Here is a 16733-nt window from a genome sequence, read left to right on the forward strand (position 1 = left end):
TTCACCGGGAACCGAGATCTATAGCTTAGCAAGACAGGAGACGATAAGTAGTCCCTATAGAGTACAATTTACCTAGCTTCTAGCCCGAGTCCTGGATATGGATGAAATAGTTTTAGAGCATACATAGATTCTATGTATCGTAACTGGTTCTCTTCTTCTAATCCATACAAGTATTACAAGTAAGCATAGGCTCTAACGGCGCTAGCAGGGGAGGGGGTCGCGAATTCACAACCCGTAATAGGATACAGGTTACACTATACATCTTCGCAAATTGGGAGTCCCGTGTTAGTCTAAGTAGACGTCCAGACCGCATACAACACCAACCAACAACCGCAGCCAGCCACCTTTTCTCTATACGCTTCCTCTCAAACATCACTTTATAAGAGAGAGCCCAGCACCTCTCCTCCCTTAACACCACCAAACCGAAAACGCAAAAAATCTTGCGACCGCAATACCACACACTGGGGGTTCAACAACACCCACCTCCAACCCCCTCCCCCCCCCTCTTAAGCATTCAAACCCTAAACAACCTAGTCCCCAAAAACATCCTCAAGCGCATCATACTCCAACAGTGCCAAACAGCATCAACGCCACAACCTGTCAGCCACCAGCAGCACCAGCAACTAAATAATAAAACCCACATTTGGGCACCAAACCAACTGCTGCAGTGCGGATTTCCTTGGCCATGCGTGCTAGACGTGCCCCTTTGGCGTGTTTGTAGAGTGGAATGTCGTTGAGAGGAAGTATCGCTGTCGTGGATGATGTGTTTGCTGGGGGTCTGGGCTAGCTTTTATGGACACGGCTTTTGCTGAAAGAGAGCGTTTGGTCTACTACAAGATCGATCTTGTATGTATGTTCGCAACATCTCATACCATTGAAATTCGTAGCGACGCCATATACTTTCGTTTTAAAGAATATCAAATACCGCCCCTCACCACTGCGTCGTAGAAACGTGAATAACGGCATCTGTCCCTGTACTGTAACGCAGTAGTTTACTCGCACACTGGCAGTCGCTTTCCGCTTGCACGACGCACACGCGCTCTGATGTGTCCAAGAGACATAGGAGAAAGGGTATAGATTAAGGAAATAGGAAAATGACAGCAAAAGGAGAGAAAGGAAAAGGTGGACTTCTCTGTCCATTGGTCTATCCTATCGTCTGTCGCTCTTGAGCAATGCCTTTTGCGTGGCTGGACCTGGTATGGCGTGCCATAACGCCCCGTGAATTTGCTCTCGAGAAGCTCGAGGTCGTGTGTTCTGCTCATGAACGGCTGGTCCGCCTTCTCCCTCATGCCGGCATACCCCAGATGACTACGTTGCCTGTGCACCTCATGTCAGTAACGCACCTAACGTAGTGTAGGTTCCAAGCCGTAAAAGGCTAGGGGAAGGGGGAAGAAAGAGAAAGAGAGAAATAAAACAGACTCACCATCCCCACCAGCACTGCACCACTCTGCCCTCGGCCTACAAAACGCCACAGCACTAACAACCCTCTTCTTGCGGTCACGGTCCTCCAGCAGCGGCTCCCCCCTCCTAGCCCCATCATCATGCCACACGCGCTCCCTAACCGTCTTCCCATCCAGCAAATCCCACACAAAGACGCTGCCATCCTCACTGGGCGCCAGCACCACGCTATCCCTAAGCCCCAGTGCGCCGCGCGCACGATACTCCTTGCTCACGAACCCCGGCGCCGCATACGCCTGCAGCAGCGTCCCCGCTGCGCGGTCAAACAGCCGCACCGTCGAGTCCAGCGAGCTGACCAGCAGCGAGTCGCCCGCGCGCGTCGCCGCGAGCGATGTTATCGGCGCCCCTACCACGTCCTCGTCCACCATCCCCATGCGGATATCGTAGCTGCGCACTCGCCCATCCACGCTGCCCGCCACGATCGTGTGCTCATGCACGCTCAGCGCCGACACCGAGTCTTTCGCCTCCGAGAGTGTCATTATCGGTCGCGAGCTCGACAGCGCCTTGACATCCCAAAGCTTGGCCGTGCCGTCAAAGCTGCCTGCACGCATATGAAGCATCAGCGGTGGTGGCCAAAGACACAGCATGTTTACCCACAACAAGGGTAAGGATAGCCCCAAAAAAGAACATACCACTAACAAGGACATCGCCACCGGCCCCAAACGCCACGGCATTGCACCTCGCCGCGTGCCCCACGAAGCGCCGCACCGTCGTCCCGGCCACCGTGTCCCACAGGAAGACGGCCTTGTCGCCGCCCACGCTCGCGAACCGCGTGTTGTGCTGCGTGCCGTCGACCGCCAGGTCCAGCACCTCGTACCCGTGCGCCGCGTACTTCATCACCAGGCCCTGGTCGCCGCGCCCCGGGTTGAAGAGCCGGATCGTCCGGTCCGCGCCGCCTGTCAGGATCTATGGCAGCGAGGGCGCGTTAGTCTAGGTCGTCGTCGCCGTGCCGTCGGACATGGGGAAGGACTGAATGCGCGGGAGCCTCGATTGAGGGAAGGAGGGATTGGAAACCGCGAAAGCTGGGAGCGGGACTCACGTATTCTCCCCGGCCGCCGCTATACGTGACAGCATGGACAGGACCTGCAACGGAACCAAAAAGTCAGCCAAACAGGCCATCTTTCCATCTTTCTAACCCCGCCGCTGAAAGCTCACCATTATGGCCCGTAAGCTTGGCGATCTGACGGGTAGGAAATTGCGCCGTCATAACATGTCGCTGTGGTGGAGCTCTACGTAGGTAGTGTCGTAGTGTTGGTGGTGTAGGTCGGCGCGAGAGCTTGCGGTCGGTCTCGGGGAGCTTGGGCGCGCGGGCCGAGAGGCGTCTTCGTTTGGCGCGTGGGCATGTGACGGCCCTTGGCCTTTCAATTAACGCCGCCTCATGCATATGGCTGGCTCCTCATACCATAGCTAGCTAGCCCTACCGTAGGATCGGCTCATTCGGAAGGACAAACAAGCTTCTAACGGCGCCATTTCCCCCCATATCCATGTCCGCAAACGTCTCAAGAACTCGCATCACTCCCCATGTAGACCAGTGGTACCGGCGTATCAATCAATCATTCAATCACACCACAATCCCCAATCTCGCAAGCAACCAAGCAAGCAATCAAAAACACGCGCAACCCAAGAATTCATTAATCTACAATGAGCCAGAAAAAAAGATGTAAAAAAAAAAAGCTAACTGTGTGCCATGCTCCCCGCTCGCCCAAATTTTGGATGGTGGATTTTCTCCCCCGCACGCAAGAAAAACAACAACGACAAGAGCAAAAGCCAACTCTGCAAAGAAAGCGCAAGCAACCAAAGTCCCGTAGAAAATACGACGGAGACCCTCACACCACAGCAGCAGTAAAGGGAGCAGCTAAGTTAAGAGTCGCAAAGCCTCGCGCCTTGGTGAGCACGGTCCGCTAAGCGCCATTACAAACGTACGGAAAGCTCGAAAAAGAGAGGTATCTGAAGAAAGAGAAACTTCCGCGGCCTTGTAGCCACCACCGTATCGTGGCTCAACGGCGGCCGTGCGAGCGCGTGACGCTGCCCTGCATCTGCTCGACCTCGCCTTCGAGCTGCTTGATGAGGGCGTGGCTCTGCTCCAGGTCCTTGTTGAGGCGGTCGCGCTCCGAGATGAGCTTCTGCTCCCACTGGCGGAAACGCTGTTCCTCGACCTTGACCTGCTCCGTGAAGCGCTTGCGCAGCGCCTCTTCCTCTTCCTTGAACTTGGGGTTGTCCAGCTTCCGCGGACGCGCCTCGCCAAACTTCCTCGTCTCCATCTGCTGCGCGCGGTAGGCCTCGTAGTGCGTCTCCTCGGTGGTGTGGATAAGGTCAAGCATGTGAGTGCGGATAAGAATGGCGCGCAGCTTCTTGAAATCGCAGTGCTCCTCGTTCTCGACCTCGGCAACACCCCAGGCGTACTGGCGACCCTTGACGGTGCGGCCGTCGTTGGTCTGGACATCCTTCTCCGAGCCAATGACGGAGAAAGGCATGGCGGAAATCAGGCTGCGGGCGTGCTGGAGACCGGCCTCGTCATCCTCCTCAAGCGGGGGCTGGTAGATCTTGATGCCCTGGGCCTCGATGACGGCGCGAACCTGTAGAAATGTCAGATGTTAAACTCCATCCCATTTGCAGATTAGCCAGACGTACCCTAGCCTTGAACTTGGCCAGATCGATGGGGCTGAGCGTGTCGGCCTTGGCGACAACCGGGATAAGGTTGACACGGGTGCAGAGACGCTTCATGACCTCAATGTCGAGAGGCTTGAGAGTGTGGCCCGTGGGGCGGATAAAGTACAAGCAGGAGTGGACACGCAGATCGATCTTCTCGGTACGCTTCGGCTGCTGCTCCTGGAGCATGTACGACTCGTGCTGGTCGTCGAGGAACTCGATAATGGGTTGCCATGAGTCGCGGTTGTTGACGTAGTCGCCAAAGCCAGGGGTATCGATGACGGTGAGGCGGACTGTGAACCTGTGAGTCGAGTGTCCTTTAGGCATGGGCGCCCGTGTACCGACCCTTGAAGAACTTCTCCTCCAGCTCAGCCTTGGTGATTTCGATCTCGACGGTCTTGTCGACCTGCTTGGCGTGGCGGCGCTTGTGGTCGGCGTAGTTCTTGATGGTGGTGGAGAAAAGAGTGTTGATGAAGGTCGTCTTTCCCAGGCCCGACTCGCCAGCAACCTGTCATTAACGCGTGAGTTTCGACGTCCGGAGCTCGAGGGCGCTGCAGAGGGCATACCATTATGGTGAAGGCGGCACCGCGCTTGGCGACGATCTTGTGACTGCGAGGAGGTTAGGGACATGACTTGCACGGGCGGCGCGGCAGGGAGCGGTGGTGGTTTACCGTTGGTTGGGGAGCTGTAAATCAGGTCAGTCGGGACGCAAGCGACATGAGGGCAGCTCTACGTACATTGGCGATACCAATCGGGGACGCTGATTCGGCCATTTGGGCGTTGTGGTGCTCTAGCGGAGCGCTGTGTGGTTTGCGTGGAGAGAGGAGGATCTGGAGAGCAGGGTGAGCGGAGGTGGTAGGCACCCCTGAGCAGACGGATCTCACGGGATCAGGACGGCGGGCGTTCAGCAGAGCTGGTGGAGGAACGAGGGAGAGCGAGCGAAAGCAGTGGGAGGAGGCGTAAGGTCAATGCTTGGGCGGGAGTGGTGTTTGCGGTAGAATGGGAGTAGTGTAGCCCCTAAAGTCGAGGTTCCCCTTCGCCAGACCCTGGGGGAGAAAGCGCAGCGGGCGCCGGCGCACTAGCAGCTCTCGGAAGGGGCGCCGTCTGGGCCGTGCAATTCGCCCGTCGCGCGCAACTCTGAACTCCAATCGAGAAAAAGTTCGAGATATAGTCCTCCGGGCAACATCTCACCATGAAGACCGACTTTCGCTTCTCCAACCTGCTCGGCACCGTCTACTCGCGCGGAAACCTGCTCTTCAGCCCTGACGGCACCTGTCTCTTCTCCCCCGTCGGCAACCGCGTCACCGTCTTCGACCTCATCAAGTGCGCCGCCCGACCTAACATCACTACCTAATTCCTCCAGCTGACCTCGGCCCAGCAACAAATCGCACACCCTTCCCTTCGCCCACCGTCGCAACATTGCCCGCCTGTCTCTGAACCCCCGCGGAAACCTACTCCTCTCCGTCGACGAAGATGGTCGCGCAATTCTTACCAACGTGCCCCGCCGCATAGCCCTCTACCACTTCTCCTTCAAGCAGCCCGTTTCTGCCCTCGCATTTGCGCCGTCCGGCCGCCAATTCGCCGCAGCCATCGGTAGGCAGGTCGAAGTATGGCACACGCCTTCGACGCCCGATGCTGGCGCCGACGGTGAGCTCGAGTTTGCGCCGTTCGTGCGCCACCGCGTATATACCGGACACTACGACAATGTCGCGAGCATAGAATGGTCGAGCGATTCGAGATTCTTCCTGACCGCATCCAAGGACCTGACCGCGAGGATATGGAGCTTGGACCCAGAGGAGGGTTTCGTGCCTACGACCCTGGCAGGACACAGGCAAGCTGTTGTGGGCGCGTGGTTTTCAAAAACTCAAGAAACGGTGGGTATGGGTGCTTTTGCGGAGTGGCCGGAGCGCATTCGCTAAACACCAGACAGATGTACACGGTTAGCAAAGACGGCGCGTTATTCGAATGGCAATACCTGCCGAAACCAGGTGCAGTCGACGAGGATGGCAACCCCGAGGAGGACACCGAGCGGTGGAGGATAGCCGAAAGGCATTACTTCATGCAGAACAACGCGACAGTAACTTGCGCCGCGTTCCATGCAGACTCCAACCTGCTCGTCGTCGGGTTCTCGAACGGTATATTCGGCATCCACGAACTGCCGGAATTTAACACGATCCAGAACCTGAGGTATGGGCTCTATTTTGTTTGGCGTTGACACAAACTGACTTGAGCAGCATCTCGCAAAATGACATTGATCATGTCACTATTAATAAGAGCGGAGAGTGGCTTGCTTTCGGCGCATCGAAACTGGGCCAGTTGCTCGTCTGGGAATGGCAATCCGAATCATATATCCTGAAGCAGCAGGGGCATTTTGATTCGATGAACTCCATTGTATACTCTCCGGACGGTCAGAGGATTATCACTACGGCCGACGATGGCAAGATTAAGGTCTGGGACGTAAACTCCGGATTCTGTATCGTCACTTTTACAGAGCACACGAGCGGTGTGACGGCCTGCGAGTTCGCCAAGAGGGGCAATGTCCTCTTCACAGCTTCGCTTGATGGCTCGATACGGGCGTGGGACCTCATCCGTTACCGTAATTTCCGCACCTTTACCGCGCCTAAGCGCCTCTCCTTCTCCTCCATCGCCGTGGACCCCAGCGGCGAGGTCATTTGCGCCGGATCCCGCGACGACCCGGACATCCATATCTGGTCAGTGCAAACCGGCCAATTGCTAGACACGCTCTCCGGCCACGAGGCACCTGTCTCGAGTCTTGCCTTTGCGCCCAACGGTGGAAACATCGTCAGTGGCAGCTGGGACCATACGGTACGCATCTGGGACATTTTCGCGCGCACGCAAACCAGCGAGCCGCTGCAGCTGCAAGCCGACGTGCTCAGCCTGGCCTTCCGGCCTGACTCGAAGCAGATTGCCGTATCGACGCTGGACGGGCAGCTTTCGTTCTGGTCCGTCTCGGAGGCGTCGCAAGTCGGCGGCCTCGACGGGCGGCGCGACGTGTCCGGCGGGCGCAAGATGACGGACCGGCGCACGGCAGCCAACGTGGCGGGCACCAAGTCCTTCAGCTGCGTGACGTACAGCGCCGACGGGACGTGCGTACTCGCGGGCGGCAACAGCAAGTACATCTGCCTGTACGATGTGCAGTCGGGCGTGCTGCTGAAGAAGTACACGGTCAGCGTGAACCTGGCGCTCGACGGGACACAGGAGTTCCTGAACTCGAAGCAGCTGACGGAAGCGGGGCCGCAGGGCCTCATTGACGAGACGGGCGAGGCGTCGGACCTGGAGGACCGGCTGGACAAGACGCTGCCGGGCGCACAGCGCGGCGACCTGAGCGCTCGCCGCACCCGGCCGGAAGTGCGCGTGCCAGCGGTCGCGTTCGCGCCCACGGGCCGCGCTTTCTGCGCTGCTTCGACCGAGGGTCTGCTCATTTACAGCTTGGACGCGACGCCGCAGTTCGATCCGTTCGACCTCGATGTGACGGTGACGCCGGCGACGACGCTCGCAGCCCTCGAGAAGGGCCAATGCCTCCAAGCGCTGGCAATGGCATTCCGGCTCAACGAGCGCGCCCTCATCGCGCGCTGCTACTACGGCACCCCAGTTGCGGACATCGCGCTGCTGGCGCGCGACCTGCCGGCCGTGTATCTCGGGCGCTTGCTGCGCTTCGTGGCGGCGCAGGCGGAGGAGAGCCCGCACCTCGAGTTCAACCTGCGGTGGATCGAGCAGCTGCTCACGCGGCACGGGCGCGTGCTCAAGGACCGCAGCGGCGAGTTCGCGCCCGAGCTGCGCGCCGTGCAGCGCGTGGTTGGGCGGGTGCAACGCGAGGTTGCGCGGCTGGCAGAGGAGAATCTGTACGCGATTGACTTCTTGCTCGCGCAGCCTGTGGGGGCTGCGGGTGAGGATGCGAGGGAAAGTGTCTTGAGGCTTGTGGAGGGCGGTGATAGCGATGAGGATATGGATGAGAGTGGCAGCGGCAGCGGCAGCGAGGACGAGTGGATGGGCTTGGATTAGTGTTGTTTGGTTGGGGGAACAAAAGCTTCTTCTTCTTTTTCTTCTTTTTGGGTTTTCGTTCCGTTACGCATTGCTCGTTCTACATAGAGGCGATGGAGTATACAGGCTTGTAGACAAGGAGGCATGGAAGAGATGGAGATGACACATAATCGCAACGACTTTTTGCACATACATTGGCTCTAGACTGCTCGCCGTTCCTGCCCTCCACCCGCCTATAAAATCCAGCAGTTCCGAACAGAAATGTCATAGACTTCGTACACTGTAACATCCGTCACCGTGAAACGAGATTCGCCGGGAAGCGAGATGGTGATACTTGTACGGAGGGGAAGAAGAGACCCAGCTACGATATATAGAGTCTGTGTGTGCTCTAAGACCTTTACATCCATACCTAGGACTTGGGCTATGAGCTAGATAAGAAGTACTCTGTAGGGACTGCTTGTATTGTCCCCTGTCTCGCTAGACGGTTAGTCTCGGTTCGCGGCGATGGACGTCGCGTTATATCACGATGTCTTTAGTCGTTAGGGTAAGTTCGGGCTTAGAGCTAGACAAGGAGCACTCTATAGGGTCTGCTTGTGTCGTCCCCTGTCTCGCTAGACGGTGGATCTTGGTTCGCGGTGACGGACGTTATACAGAGGCGGTCTTCAGAACGTGGCTTGGCTGCTACAAACCAGGCTATGTCCATACCCATGACGGGGCTGTTCTGTTACGTATCAAATCTGAACCCCTGCTAAACATATGACGGCAAACAGCGCTCACTCTACAACCACAGTACTGAGAAGGTGATGAGCGTCGTCTATCTTACGTGTTGATACACGCTGTGTATTGTCTGCAGTGGTGGCCGTCGATATCACGCCTTCGTTGGATCCACAGTGCCGTATTCGGCGGTATAACGCTGTGTGTTCTCTCGATCTTGCGTCTGTCCCCTTCTATCTACTCCACTTCCCGTCGTTGTCGTCGCCGTCCTTATCGCCTTAAATGAACCACTCAGCAAAAAGCCCAGTGAAGTGCTGGTCATAGACCCCGCCTCTCATACACAAACACAAGGTCAAGACAACAGCACCACAAGCACAGCACCGCCACAGCACGTCCCATAACCTCTTAGAAGAAGACAGACGGTACCCAGCACACAAGAAAAAAGCGCAGCGGAAGCAGCAGCAGTAGTGTAAGAAGCATAAAGAATTACAAACTGCCAAACTACCTAACTACTGTATCTACCCTACGCCGCCGTCTTTCCCGCCCGCCCACCTACTGTATCGCAATCTATGCCGACGTGCTCACCCAGTCGCCGTCGTCCACGTCTACTATCCTCACCCTTGTTCTCACCCTCACGCTTACGCTCCCTGCCAACAACACTACCGCCACCACGTCACTCGGCCCAGTTTGATGTAGTCCAGTCCAGTCCAGCCAGTCTAATATATTTCTTTCAGAACAAACAAGCAAGCAAAGAGGCGAGGAGAACCTGATTAATAATGCAAGGCAAGGTAAGGCAAGACAACACAAGGCAAGAGGGGAGGAGAGGAGAGGAGACGAGGCGAAAGTGTAAGTAGATAGACAGATAGAGGGGAAACCGAATCGCATTCATGAAACAGTAAAAGTAAAATAAAAAGTAGAAGAAGCAGCAGTAGCAGAAGAAGTAAAAACCGTAAAAAAAAAGAAGCCATCCATGAAGAAAGGGGAAGAAGACATCAGAAACCCGTAATGTAACGTAATGTGATAGTGTGTCTGTGATGTGATGTGTGCAGCCCCAGCCTCAACTTCGTCAGACGTCTCCCGTTCGTCGTCATCGTCGTCACTCCATCCCAGATAGGTAGCTACTACCTAGCTAGTAACTGCTCCGTTCCGCCTCGCTGTCTACCTACGAGCCACCCCCCTTCCTTACCCACTCACCACTACCCACCACCCACCACTGCCGCCCAACCTAACCCGATTTCATCCCAGCCCCATCGTTCCTTCCTCCGCCACGCAGCACAGCACAACCCCACCCACGTACCTCTACATCATCGAAACCGAACCGACTCGAGGAGAGAAGCGCAAAAACAGCGGAAGAAGGATAGGTAGGCAGGTAGAAGGGGGGTGAGGTTGTGAGAGCAGCAGCAGCTTAAGAAACGCGCACCACGTCAAAGACGAACGAACCGAACTGAACTAAAAAGCGCCGGTACTTGAGCGGGTAGGGAGTCGCTAGTCAGCCCGGATGCTCTTCCTCTAAACAACAAAATTCTCCCTTGTGTGTGTATCATAATCGCTCCCAAAAAGAGATTTGCCGCGCGCGGAAGAGAGAAAAAAGAGGGTTCAAGCCAGCTCGCGCCGTGCCTTTCCCACTCTTCACCCCTCATCCCCGACGTTGCGCTCCCTTTTTGGTCGTCATTTGTTGTTGTTGGTCGTCGTTCGTACTCACTGCACCTGGTTGACAATCTCGCTCGCACGCGATAGCGACTCGACCATCTGCTGGCACTCCTTGCGCCGGCGCACCGTGTACTCGCTCTCCTTGAGCAGCTCATCCAGCTGTTCCTGGCGGTACATCTGCTCGAGCAGCTCGCGCTGCATTTCTTCCTTCGTGAAGCTGTGATGATGACGTCAGTTTGCTACCTTATTAAATCAAGCGAACAAGACTTACGTGACAAGCGTCAACATGATGGCCTTGGGCACCATGTCGATCATAGTCCTGCGCACAATGTTGAAGTAAGAAGTGATCAGCAGCTTGATGACCTCGACCTCCTGGGCCTCCTTCTCGGACAGCGTGCCCGAGGCCTTGAGCTGCGGCGGCGGCGGCTCCATGGCTGCCATCTTCTTCTTGTTCTTGCTGGCGAAGAAGCTGCCAAAGAAGCCGCCGTTGCTCTCGTTTTCGATCGACGGGCTAGAGCTGCGCGGAGGCACGGCGCTAGGGGGAAGAGGCTTGCCGGTCTTGGGGTCGACCTGAGTAGGCTTCGAGGCGTTGTGACGTTCATGTATGACCGCCATGGCCCTCGAGCCGTTGATGAAGTCGGGGTGACCAGTGTTGATGTAGCAGGACTCCATCGCAACCAGGTCCTTGACGAGCTTGTTGGCTGGCTCCATCGCCTTCTTGAAGAAGCCAACAACAACCGCGTGGAACTTTTCCTTGAGGGCCGGGTATCTCCTGAACATAGGCTTGGAAAGTAGTTGGCCCAGGATACGGATAAGTTCGTCGTAGACGAGCGACACGCACCTCAAGCTAGGGTCTTCCAGCCTCTTAATCTGCTGCTTGACGATGAGCTCGAAAGCGGTCGTACCGACGAAGAGAGCTGGCGCAGAACCAGACGAGTTGTACAAGACGGTACGGATGTCGATATCCTTGACCTGGTCAAAGGGGTCGACGGCCTTGACACCGTTGGAGTAAAGCTCGTGGTAGACGAAACTAATACGCGCGCCACCCGACAGTTCGATGCTCGAGAGTTCCTGGTTATTACCCTCCAGCACGGACCGGTATTCGTTCGAGAACTCAGTAATAGTGTTCAAAATAATGTTGGAAGCGTTCCCGAGAAGGGAATCGCCCAATTGTGCCAGCTCCGCGCCATACTTCGCCAGAGACGAAGAAATACGGGCCTTGATGTCGGGCAGGGTCTGCTTGATGTGCATCATCAAGATCTATAATAATCTGTCAGCCATGAACAACCGCGCCTTTGCCGGTATCAACTTACCAAGTTCAGCTTCCGCGCCAGGTAAGGCGTACCGCAGTACGCGCTCTTGTTCCTGTACGCCTTGTGGTTCTCGAAGAATTGCTTCTCGTGTTCCAGCGCGTAAGAAATCATCTTCTTGTTCTCGATATCCCTCTGACCTCTGTTAACGACGGGCACATAACCCAGTCGCAGAGGAATGATACGACCAGCCAGAATATCCACGACATCGGTACCCTCGTCCATCAGGTCGACCTTAGTCAGGACACCAATGGTGCGCTGACCTTCGGGATCGACCTCGCGCGCCAGCTTCAGACCGTCCGAGTTGGCCAAGTCAGTGTTCGCAGCGGTGACGGCCAAAATAATAGCATTAGGCTTGCTAATCTGCTTCAAGACCATCTCCCTGATCTGCCTCTCGATATCGCGCGGCTGGTCTCCAATGGGCACCTTGGTCAGACCCGGCAAATCAACGAGGGTAAGCGTAAGGACATTGGGCGAGTATATCCGCAGGTTGATGGGCGCCGGAGAGATACCCGCGTTGCGACCTGTCTTCTGCTCGGTTTCCCGCACAATCTCATCTCTGATCTTGTTGAAGTCGTAGAACTTCTCGCCAGGAACGTGAAGGAACTCGCCCCACTCGTCGATGTTTGACTCTTTGTCCGTGGTCTCGATGCCTTCGCTGGCACCGTTGGCTTGCGGTTTAGAGGCGGCAGGGCGGTTGATGAGTTGGAGGATCAGGGGGCGACGCGTTACTATGCCGGTACCTCGAGGCAAGCTGGGGTGATGAAATTATCAGCTCGGGGGTCCATGACGTTGGCTCGGCGGTGTGCTTTGCGCAACCACCATCAGGGGACGTACAAGTCTCTGCCAACTATGTTCTCTAGTACTGAACTCTTTCCGCTAGACTGCGAACCAACGACGGCGATCTGGGGCAAATCTATGGGATTTTGGACCTGTGATCAGGCATCAGTACTACCGCACCGCGTTTGCGTCTCGCCGCGAGAATTACACGCACGCCAACAGTGGTGAAGACATCCTGGAGCTTGTTAACGAGCGTAATCAAGCCCGGATCATTGACGTTTATGCTGGGGTTGAAGTTAGCCAGGGTAGATGTTGGTGAGCGCATTGTACATACGCGGTGGGGTTCGCCGTCATGGTTGGCGGCGCACAGCTGAGTTATAAGTGACTTATCGGGGTCAAGAATGGCTCGTGGTCTCGTGAAGATTTCGCGCTATCAAAGACAGTCGAGCGCGAGGCGGTGGGGTTGTGGAGTGGATAGATGTACTGTGTTGTTCGCTGCTCGCTGGCACGTTCATCATTGCTCTCCCTGATGCCCGCCAAGCGACAGGGCCCAACCTACAGCGATGGCTAGCGCGGCCGCGTGGACTAGGGCGGTCAGCAGGAACGCTCCACCAGACCAGCCTCTGCGACACTTTGCACTGATATCAACGAGATCGGCATGCATGATTGCGTCTCAAGTCATAAATGTATACAGTCTATCTGACAGTCGTGCGTCGTCCAATATGCACTTTGCTCATCCTTTCCCTTTACTCGTCCGACACCGACGCAAACTTCTCCTGCATCTTCTGGTACATCTCCTCGTACTTCTTCGTAATGACGTCCTCGCCCTCGCTGGGCACCTCGAACTTCATGCCCCTCAGCTGCGTCTGGATATCCGCCGTCGCCTCCCTGATCTTCGCCCAGTTCTGGCCCTGAGCAACGGCCTTTTGCGCCTCGTCGTGGAAGCCCATCATGGACTTCATCATCCACTCCGTCTTCCACAGCGGGCAGAACTGGTCGTAGTCCGAGTAGCCGTTTTGCTGCAGGAAGTCTTCCTTGATGAGCGTGGCCACATCCAGAGTGATCTTGTCGGAGTCGCCCAGGGCGGACTTTCCGACCAGCTGCACGACCTGATCAAGATCCTCAGAGGTGGAGAGCAGCTCCTTGATGCGGTCCCTCAGGCGAGGGAATTCGGGGTTGAACTCGGCGTAATACTTGTCCAGAGGGCCGGTGTACTTGGAGTACGACATCGCCGTGTTAACCGACGGGAAGTGCTTGCGCTGAGCAAGCTTCTTGTCCAGGCCCCAGAAGACCTGCACAATACCCAGCGTGGCGCTAGTAACGGGGTCCGAGAAATCACCACCAGGCGGCGACACGGCACCAACGATACTGACACTACCGTTGCGGTCGGGGCTACCCAGCGCCTGAACACGGCCAGCACGCTCGTAGAAAGAGGCCAGCTTGGCACCAAGGTAGGCAGGGAAACCCTGATCAGCAGGCATTTCACCCAGACGACCAGAAATTTCACGCAGAGCCTCGGCCCAACGCGAGGAAGAGTCAGCCATCATAGCGACGTTCTTGCCCTGGTCACGGAAGTACTCGGCGACGGTAATACCGGTGTAGATGGAGGCTTCACGGGCAGCGACAGGCATGTTGGAAGTATTAGCAATGAGAGTCGTGCGCTTCATGATAGGCTCCTTGCGGCCGTCGACATCGATGGACAGCTTTTGAATAGTTAGCCAAAGTATCTTTGCGTTGACTCAATCGTTGCTTACCTCGGGGAAGTCCATCAAGACTTCAGCCATCTCGTTACCACGCTCACCACAACCAACGTAGACAATGATATCACTGTTGGAGAACTTGGACAGCGATTGACTAATGACGGTCTTACCGCAACCGAAAGCACCGGGAATGCAGACAGTGCCACCCTGGACACTGGGGAAGAGAGCGTCCAGCACACGTTGTCCGACAACCAGCGGGGAGTCGGATGACAGCTTCTCGGTGGTCGGCCTAGGCACACGGACGGGCCAGTTGTGCATCATGCTGTACTCCGTCTTCTTGCCCTCGAACTCAACCTCCAAAATCTTCTCATCCACGGTGTAGCTACCCTTCTCAGCAATGCGCGTGATCGTACCGCGGGCGCGAGGCGGAAGAAGGATCTTGTGGTCGTTGAGAAGCGAGTTTTCGAAAACGCTACCGAAAACATCACCGCCGGTGATGTGGTCGCCGACCTTCAGCTTGCCGGGCGTGAAGTCCCACTTGATCGTACGGTCGAGCGCAGGAAGGTTGATACCGCGAGGGATGTAGATGGACTTGGAGGCGTCGGAGATACCGCGGAGAGGACGCTGGATACCATCGTAAATGGTCTCCATCAGGCCGGGACCAAGCTCGACGGACAGAGGCTTTCCTGACCGGATGACCGGGTCGCCAACCGTAACACCAGCTAAATGCGGTCAGAATGATGCTCTTTGCCAATGGAACACGTCCGCTTTTGTGCCATACCAGTCTCCTCGTAGACCTGAATGGTGGCCTTATCGGACTCGATCCTAATGACTTCACCGACCAGGTTGTCGTGGCCGACACGGACCTGCCATCTTGTTACCACCAGCTCCATAGACGATTGTTTCGCGCACCACATACAAGCTCGTACATAGCACATCCGATCATGTTCTCGGCGACAATGACGGGACTATCCGCTGTCAGAATATGCGCCACCGCGGTCGATGCCAATGTTTACATACCCAGAGACGGAGAAGACGGAGCCTGGAAAGCAATTGTTAGCACAAAGGCCCCAGGAGCGTGAGAGTGTATCAAAGAATCGCAAGCATACCATATTGCTCCTCACCGGCCTCCAAATCTTGACGTGAAGTCTGTCGACATCAGCCACCGCCCCGCGGCAAATAACCCCGCCATATCGCTTACCATCTTGGGCTTCTCGAGAGGGTTGTTGCTGTCGGAGGTAGAGGGTCGAGAGTGGCGATGCGGTCGCACTCGATTAAGTTGCGGGGATTCGGGGAGTGGGTACTCGAATGGTGCTGGCGACGACGATTGATTGTCGTTGTCGTCGGGCTCCGATGTCGATGGCGTGGAAGGGCGGGCTGAGAGAGAATCGATGTTCTTCTGGGACACCAAGTCTAAGAGGGAAGGACGGGGTCTTAGGGTGGGACGGAGGCCAAGCATACACCCTTGGGTTGCAGAAGGATGGGTTGGGCGGTGGCTATCTTAAGCTGCGGTGGAAGCTCGAGGTCCTTGGTCGTCACACACTGCCGCGAATCCCTGTCGCTTCTGGCTTGGCGCCTCTGCCAACTGATCATCGGCCAACACTTTCCACGCTAACCATTGCCCACCACACCGCATACATTCATGGCTTGAAGAACAGCGTGAGAGTGAACCGCTAAATCATTCTACACTAGGTGACGTATATACGAAGGCAACCTAGCGGCATCCTCGGTCTCTCATTACTTTGGCCGCGAAGAAAACACATTGCGAAGCAATTCCCGCTAGTCTGAATGTCGTAAAGACATTCTCATGCTTCATCAACTCAAAAATTCCGAGCATTTTGGATTCCTCCGCGTCTAATTGGTCTCTTTCCTAGTCTGTTTCGATAGATAAGAGACGAACGTCTTCAGGTCCTCCCACGGCCCGCCGTGCCTGCGAAACTTGTATCTCCCCATCTGGACCGCAACTGGTTCTTGGTCTTCGCTCTTGTACGGACGCCGAGTGGGGAGTGATCCTGGAGAGCACTGCAAGAGGGCGATGGTGCGGGCTCATATGCTCGGTTCCTATTCTTTGCTATTATTTCTTCTTACATTTCTCGTCTTCGCCGTTTATTTTCTTGGAACCTTTTCATCGTCTATTTTCCTTTGTAACTTTCGCCTTCCGCTTTCACGTCTGCCTTCAAATTCCGATGTCCACTACTCGGCCAGGATGCCAAAGTGGTTTGACGACCAGAATACATCAAAAGAAGTGATTTTCTGTCGGAACACATGGGCTTCAATCAGCTCGTATTGCACGTCCATTTGAATATGATAAAGAAAATAAGTCACGTTATTGCTAATTACTATATTATCGGACTCGACTGACAGGAAACAAATCCAGCAGGTTACCTTCTATACCACGTTTCCACATCCCAATGCTCGCGCTTCACTGCTAAACACGACTCCGAGACAGCTAACTAACGTCCGTCACCGC

At 55.8% G+C, this 16733-nt stretch overlaps 4 protein-coding genes across 4 annotated transcripts; 1 reads left to right on the forward strand and 3 right to left on the reverse strand.

Moving 5' to 3' along the window:
* Positions 1–1343: 1343 nt before the first annotated feature.
* K452DRAFT_230920 (uncharacterized protein) lies at positions 1344–2665 on the reverse strand (the record flags this gene model as incomplete). The annotated part of the gene is made up of 4 exons (XM_033537125.1): positions 1344–1995; positions 2087–2364; positions 2498–2541; positions 2614–2665. The coding sequence occupies 4 exons, from the start codon at positions 2663–2665 to the stop codon at positions 1344–1346; spliced, it is 1026 nt and encodes a 341-aa protein (XP_033396076.1).
* Positions 2666–3455: 790 nt separating this feature from the next.
* K452DRAFT_230525 (uncharacterized protein) lies at positions 3456–4880 on the reverse strand (the record flags this gene model as incomplete). Its single annotated transcript, XM_033537101.1, has 6 exons — positions 3456–4034; positions 4090–4400; positions 4453–4615; positions 4674–4716; positions 4779–4792; positions 4845–4880. The coding sequence occupies 6 exons, from the start codon at positions 4878–4880 to the stop codon at positions 3456–3458; spliced, it is 1146 nt and encodes a 381-aa protein (XP_033396077.1).
* Positions 4881–5242: 362 nt separating this feature from the next.
* On the forward strand, positions 5243–8331 carry K452DRAFT_359986 (uncharacterized protein). Its single transcript, XM_033546307.1, has 4 exons — positions 5243–5430; positions 5486–5981; positions 6038–6294; positions 6342–8331. The coding sequence occupies exons 1-4, from the start codon at positions 5300–5302 to the stop codon at positions 8128–8130; spliced, it is 2673 nt and encodes an 890-aa protein (XP_033396078.1). The 5' UTR covers positions 5243–5299; the 3' UTR covers positions 8131–8331.
* A 2190-nt stretch (positions 8332–10521) lies between these two features.
* K452DRAFT_327715 (uncharacterized protein) lies at positions 10522–15722 on the reverse strand (the record flags this gene model as incomplete). Its single annotated transcript, XM_033544938.1, has 14 exons — positions 10522–10690; positions 10745–11733; positions 11787–12537; positions 12621–12715; positions 12778–12847; positions 12898–12933; positions 13005–13089; positions 13123–13201; positions 13325–14266; positions 14318–14944; positions 15045–15136; positions 15176–15238; positions 15373–15412; positions 15465–15722. 14 exons carry the CDS (start codon positions 15720–15722, stop codon positions 10522–10524), a joined length of 4296 nt encoding a protein of 1431 aa, XP_033396079.1.
* Between the last annotated feature and the right edge of the window lie 1011 nt (positions 15723–16733).

Source organism: Aplosporella prunicola (genome assembly GCF_010093885.1).
Source record: "Aplosporella prunicola CBS 121167 unplaced genomic scaffold K452scaffold_17, whole genome shotgun sequence".
Taxonomy (NCBI): domain Eukaryota; kingdom Fungi; phylum Ascomycota; class Dothideomycetes; order Botryosphaeriales; family Aplosporellaceae; genus Aplosporella; species Aplosporella prunicola.

Coding starts and splice junctions, on each gene's coding strand:
- K452DRAFT_359986 (XM_033546307.1), top strand. CDS start 5,300: ATGAAGACCGACTTTCGCTTCTCCAACCTGCTCGGCACCGTCTACTCG. Junction 5,982..6,037: donor TTTCAAAAACTCAAGAAACG/GTGGGTATGGGT, acceptor AACACCAGACAG/ATGTACACGGTTAGCAAAGA. Junction 6,295..6,341: donor AACACGATCCAGAACCTGAG/GTATGGGCTCTA, acceptor TGACTTGAGCAG/CATCTCGCAAAATGACATTG.